The sequence below is a fragment of the Antrostomus carolinensis genome, unplaced genomic scaffold (assembly GCF_000700745.2).
Source record: "Antrostomus carolinensis isolate BGI_N321 unplaced genomic scaffold, ASM70074v2 scaffold37729, whole genome shotgun sequence".
NCBI lineage: Eukaryota > Metazoa > Chordata > Aves > Caprimulgiformes > Caprimulgidae > Antrostomus > Antrostomus carolinensis.
The window spans coordinates 626-6,965 of NW_010338617.1; the positions used below are offsets into that span (position 1 = coordinate 626).

Sequence of the window (6,340 nt, forward strand, 5' to 3'; positions counted from 1 at the left end):
CTCCATCAGGTGCTGGAGAGCTCTGGTGGCCTGGCAGCCAGGTGAGGTTTGGAGACCAACATCATCCTACATAGCAGGGTCAAGCTGCCAAGTGTCCACGTGAGTGTAAGTTCTTCTGCTCTGGACACAAGCAGCTGCTGAACGCCTCCAGAAGAATATTGAGTAGCCTGCTGCCACCCGGAGAAATGCACATTCCTGAAGAGCCCAGAAAACAGTAATTCTGAGAAGAGCTGGGTGGATGCAGCAGGCAAAGAAACAAACTCCCAGCATGACATGGGAGCAAGAACAGCCCAAGAGCTTCTTGGATGTAAAACAGGCAATTGCATGTAAAGACGACTCAACTGTGGGCTGGGACGGCTGGTGCAACAACTGGGAACACTGGGAACACTGGCACGCAACCCACATTTGATGCTGGCTGTTTCTAAAGGGTGGTGGTAGAGAGGAAAGCCTCAGCAATCATTTAAGGCCCTGAAAAAGTGTTGAAATGAAAGAGGTTTGAAACAATCAGCACCAGGTGACCTGGTAAAGAGCTGAAGTATCTTCACAAAGAGAAAATAGTGTCTTGAAGGGCACAACAGGAGTTTAAAGGCCAGAAGAGGAACCTAAACACAGGCCCTTTGTAAGTCAGCCAGATACTAACCAGTGAAACCCAGTAACGAGACAAGTGGCGGGTTCACAACCTTCTTGCACCTTTGAATCAAGGACATTTCTCTAGAATCCCAGACTGGTTTGGGTTGGAAGGGACCTTAAAGTTCATCCAGTCCCAACCCCCCTGCCAGCAGCAGGGACACCTTCCACTAGACCAGGTTGCTCAAAGCCTCATCCAGCCTGGCCTTAAACACTTCCAGGGAGGAGCAGCCACAGCTTCTCTGGCCAACCTGGGACACTGTCTGACCACCCTCACACCAAAGAATTTCTTCCTCACATCTCATCTCCATCTCCCCTCTGCCACTTTCAAGCCATCACCCCTTGTTCTCTCACTCCCTACCCTTGGCCAAAGTCCCTCCCCAGCCTTCCTGGAGCCCCTTCAGGTACTAGAAACATGTACCTGGCAAACACAGGAGTCAAACAAGTTCCCAGGCTCAAATCTGGAATAATTATTGCTCTATTGATCACATAGAGGCAGTAAAAAAAAAACAAACCCAAAAAACAAAAGCCAAACAATTCAGCAGCTTAAGCTCTGACATGAGCCCCAGGTCCCAGCCATCTGCCTGCTGGGCACAAAGTACTTTGTGCTCCTCAAACCCACTCCAGACCTGGATGCAGCACAGACTTGGACCTTTCCAAGGAGAATCAAACGACCTGTGAGCTGCATCATGGCCATTTTCCTCCCTTACTGCTGGAGGCAGTACGACAGCAGTTCCCTTCACACAGACTGTGAACATGATTATCCAAGTAGACTATTTCTGCACATGAAAGTATTTTGAGTGAGACAGAGGACCTCAAGATAGCACGTGGTCTGCCAGAGAATTTTGTAAATATGTTTTTCCTTCCCTAAGGAAGGTCTCTCACCAGTGCTGTATCCATGAGAGCCGTAGCCACTGGGCTGTTGAAAAGGGGTTGCTGATGCGTTGACGCTGACATTCACACCGTGCTGCTTGGAAGAGGTAGGAGCAACCTGAAAGGAGAGATGGAGAGTGAGAAGAAGCTTCACTATGTTGCCCTTCTGCCCACATCCCACGCTCTGCCTCTGGGAAACTCACAGGGAACACGGCGGGCCCGTATTGGAAGGTGCTGGGGAGCCCTGGTACCCCTGTGTAGTACGGCAGACTGGTGTAACTGTAGCCAGGAGGCAGCGCTGGGTTCAGGAACGTCTGCTGCGTGGTGTGGTGAGTCTGGGTCTGGCTCTGCTGAGGCTGGGCCAAAGTTGTTGCAGGAGCAGGGGAAGAGGCATCACCACGGCCAAATTTTGTTAATTCACCTGGAATAGAGGAGATGAAAGGAGATTGAAGAACAGATTGATGATCCGAGGGCTGGAGCAGCTCTGCTGTGAGGACAGGCTGAGAGAGTTGGGGCTGTTCAGCCTGGAGAAGCGAAGGCTCCAGGGAGACCTTCTAGTGGCCTCCCAGTACCTGAAGGGGCTACAAGAAAGCTGGGGAGGGACTTTTCATAAGGGCAACTAATGACAAAACAAGGGGAAATGGGTTTAAGCTGAAAGAGGGGAGGTTTAGAGTAGATATTAGGAAGAAGTTCTTCACTGTGAGGGTGGTCAGACACTGGAACAGGTTGGCCAGAGAAGCTGTGGCTGCTCCTCCCTGGAAGTGTTCAAGGCCAGGTTGGATGAGGCTTTGAGCAACCTGGTCTAGTGGAAGGTGTCCCTGCTGCTGGCAGGGGGGTTGGAACTGGATGAGCTTTAAGGTCCCTCCCAACCCAAACCAGTCTGGGATTAACAGATGTGTCAAAGCTGACGCAGCCTTTTGATCAACGCGGCCTTTTGATCAAGGGAGACTTAAATCAATCCCTTTCCTACAGCTACCAGGGCTGGAGCCCCCGAGCCCTGCATGCTGATAAGGCTAAGCTGTTAATTGCTCTCCTTATCCTGGAGAGAGGATTTCAGAGGGGAAGGGAAACCCAGGGCAGCCAAGCTACAGAGTTGCAGTGCCGGATGTCAGCCTCCGATCCTGCACCGGATAAACCTGCCGCCGGCTGCCTGTGCAGCAGCAGATCCCAGATGCTCCCCTAAGCTCTCTCCAGAGCTCTCCCTGCATCAGCAGCAGCCCTGAATACAACTCATTTCCCTCCAGAGCCAGAGCCGAGGCCAGGGCAGCAGCCTGGGGGTCCTGTCCTACCACCAAACAGCTCCTCATTGAAGAGGACAGTCAAATCTCCTCCAGTTGAAGATGTGTGAATGGCCCTTTTTTTTTTTTTAACAGCAGGGCTCACACCTCCCTGTCTCTTGCTGGAACCAAATCAAACGCTGCTGCAGAGCCCCAGCAACCCGCAGGGAGCACTTGGAAACATCACTTCCTCTCTTCCCAGCCTGGGCTTGGCTGCAGGGCTCGGGGAAGCTGCCTTTGCTGCTCATTCTGAGCACCTGCTTGGCTCTTCCATGCAAACACTCTCCCCATTCAGAGCTCACACAGTAAACCAGTGAATTTCTCAATGCTACCCCCGCTCATAAGGGAGTCCAGGATAGCCACAAACATTAATTATCACTGATGTTAACTGGGCAAATGAGAGACGCAGCGGTGCTGCACTCTGAGCTTGGGATTTCGTGCTGGGCAAAAGCACTGCTGCACAAACAAGCTCTTGCTGAAGCCAGGGAGAAGTGGTGTTGGAAAAAGTGTGATCCACAAAGCCCAACAACTCCTAAAGCACGTGAAAGCTCAGCACAACTGCTGCGAATCCGCGGGACAAACCCCACCTGCCACGGTCAGTGAGAGATCAGCCACCCACTGGGCATTGGATTCCAATGGGACGGGTCCTAAATGCCCCGTTTTCTTTCTCCATGAGACTGCTGCATATATCAAAACCTTATTTTCTTCCACATTTTGTGTTTCTTTGTATTTTTCCTTTAAATGCTCATGAAGAACTGCTTAACCCCTGGCTCACCCCGAACTGAAAAGCAATTCCCCACTTTTATACCTCACAGATTCTTTCAGCCCTTCCTCACTCCCTTTCCAACTGCCACATCGACTCCTACTTGTCCACATCTTCCTACTAACACGCCTCGACACGACCAGGTGCTCAAAGGGAAGCCAAGAATTTAGTTGCTGAGAAACAAGCTCCAAACCAAAGGCAGAGCAGGAGGCTGGCACAGGGGTAGCTCCAGCAGACAATGGCACTAGAAACTAGTGAGCAGCAGCACCAACACCTGATGGGATGTGCAATCAGAGCAGGTTTGTTTTTCCTACCAGAATATGGATTGCTGCTCAGGCTGCCATCTCTTCCAGTCAGCGGGGTGGTGGGTGTAGGAAATGGGATGCTGTAGTAATCCTGGAGGATAAAAACAAAAGGAGAAGTTTTATGAGCTCTGTCCCAAGATGCAAAGCAGTATCTTTAGGAAAAGAGGAATTTCTGGGCTGCAGCTGCGAGATCTGTTGGAGTATTGCAGCTCAATCAGCCACGTAGGGGCTGATCACAGCCTACAGCAACCCCAGGTTTCTGTAGCATGCACCATCCCCCTCGTCTGGCTATTGGAAGAACCAGATAAGGTCTACTGGTATGCAGTCCTGGCACTGCCTGGACTTTCCCCTCCACTTCATAACACAAGAGACACATGTCACATTGCTAAATAAAACCCATTCTCATAGAAGTATGTAGTTGCTGCCTCTTTCAAGGGTCAGAGGTATCTACAACAGCTCATCACACAACTGTTGGGCAAACCAGCTCTATCTGCTGTAGCTCTCACATTCCCTCGCTGCACCATTGTTGCCACTGTCTGAATAACCAGAGCTCCAAACTCCCCAAGTGCCACGGAGCAACAGATTAACTCCTCACTGCCCCTACAGAGCTGCACCCATTCAGCACCCTGTTTTGCAAGCTCTGCAGGACCACCCCACAGCCTGAGTCTGGACACCCAAAGCACTGGAAGCGGCGTGTCCATGTCTGTCTCCAGTACTCACCAATGGGAATCGTGTCTGGAGCATTTGCAAGTCATCATATCCATACACCTGTGGCTAGAAAAAGAGCAGGAGATGATGTTAGAGACAGACTAGATAAAGACAGATGTTTAATTTTAGATTAAACATTTAGATAAATGTGAGATAAAAGCCAGAAGCAGATTATCAGAGGCTACACAACGACCGAGGCGCAGGCAGCAAGAGTTCACTTCAGCAAGACTGATGCTGCCAAGAGGGTTTTATGAGCTGCTCAAATGAAGAGTGAGCACCAACACCCAGAACTGCTGCTCCAGACCACAAAAGCACTTGACAACTTCCCTCTAGAAATTATTCCAACGCTGAAATCTGTCCTCACATTCAGCAGAGGGCTGTGACACACCCCTAGACTTTGTGGCAGTCACCACCTTTGTCCTGACTGGCCTTTGCCACACCATGTTGCTAATACAGCTCCACACTTCCATGAGCTGTGCTCTGACCAAGGGCTATTGCTCCCCAAAGGTTGAGGAGGTTGTAGAGACAGAATTTGCTCTGGGGTGACTGGAATTAGAGACATTTACCCCCACGGTCACATGGATTTCCTCTGCTCCTGTTTTACAGAAAACAGCAGGTCCAAACTCTTCCCATCCAAGGCAGTCCCGCTTCCTGCTGGGCTGATGTTCCAGTTTTTGGGTTTCTCTACTGTACAACTTCCCTCCCCACCAGCTGAAGACAGAGCGAAGAGGGATCTAGTGGTCATGACATGACTGCAAAGAGCCAGACGTCCCACTCACCGGATAGGCGTGTAGCAACCCCGGAGCCATGATGTACGGATTAGGCAACAATGGTGGGACTCCAGGAGGGAGATTGGGAGGGGCTTTTCCTGAAAAAGGAAGAGAAAGGAAAAATCCCACAGTGAAGCAAACAGCAGAAGCTGTCTCTTCTAGGCCCCACACCTTTCTCCTGTTTAGCAGTACCTGATGTTGTTGCGACAGAGCTGCGAGTCGAGGCCGTCACCGTGGAGTTACTGCTGAGGCTGAGGCCCAGGCTGCTGACGCTGCTGAGACTGGATGAAACGCTTACGACTGGCGGGGCGGCTGACACTGTGCTGGAGGAGGTGGAGAAAGTGCTAGCAGAAGAATGGAGGCTTGCTTCACTCTCCACACTCGTGTGCTAGGGAAGGAAGGGAAGAGAGATTAGGGGAATGAGCGGATGTAACCGAGTGCAGAAACACTGAGCGACGCTGTCGACGCAAAATACCGCGCGGCTCTGTCTGCGCCCGTACGCCCTCGAGAGCCTGCAATGAACCCGGCTGCTGCAGGCTACAAAGAAACCTGCTCTGCATCTGGCTCCAGTCCAAAGTCCTGAGAGCAGCCAAGCCCTAACGCTTCCAAGCCTCTCATGCGGCCGTGTCCCAGCACGTCTGTGCGCTGGGAGCAGCGGCGCTGAACATGGCGTTTGCCGCAGGGGGATTTATTCCACTGCAGAAGCCAATACCCGGAACTCTGACCCACAGGAGCTCCAGCAGAATATGGACGTTTGAACAGTGACACTCCACCAGCTACCAGTTTGCTCTGACATCTGGCTGCAATTCTGCAGCACTTTCAAGAGCTGCTACAGGCTCGGAAGAAGCTGCTGTGTCTGAAACAGGCAGGGTGTCACAAGCCTCGGGCCAGAGGCGCACAGTGTTCTGACATAACCCTCTGTCCTCTCTCCATACAACATCCAAACTCCAGTGGTACAAACAGCAGCTCCTGTCACAACTGGAGACCCTGCCAGCTGCACGGCCAAGGGTGGACAGA

The 6,340-nt window shown here is 51.6% G+C and overlaps 1 protein-coding gene and 1 non-coding gene across 2 annotated transcripts in view; both read right to left on the reverse strand.

Annotated features, from left to right (window-relative positions):
- The window catches only part of LOC104530860 (ubiquitin-associated protein 2-like), a gene marked incomplete at both ends in the record, with an annotated part of 7,471 nt that overhangs the window by 619 nt on the left and 512 nt on the right, over positions 1-6,340 (reverse strand). Inside the window, 6 exons of the mRNA XM_010175573.2 lie at positions 1,513-1,618; positions 1,704-1,921; positions 3,855-3,936; positions 4,566-4,619; positions 5,333-5,421; positions 5,516-5,711. Coding sequence (XP_010173875.2) covers positions 1,513-1,618; positions 1,704-1,921; positions 3,855-3,936; positions 4,566-4,619; positions 5,333-5,421; positions 5,516-5,711 — 745 coding nt within the window. The remainder of the gene's footprint in view (positions 1-1,512; positions 1,619-1,703; positions 1,922-3,854; positions 3,937-4,565; positions 4,620-5,332; positions 5,422-5,515; positions 5,712-6,340) is intronic.
- LOC114818926 (small nucleolar RNA SNORA58) lies at positions 4,036-4,170 on the reverse strand. The gene has a single exon (XR_003766320.1). It is a non-coding gene; the product is annotated as a small nucleolar RNA SNORA58 (small nucleolar RNA).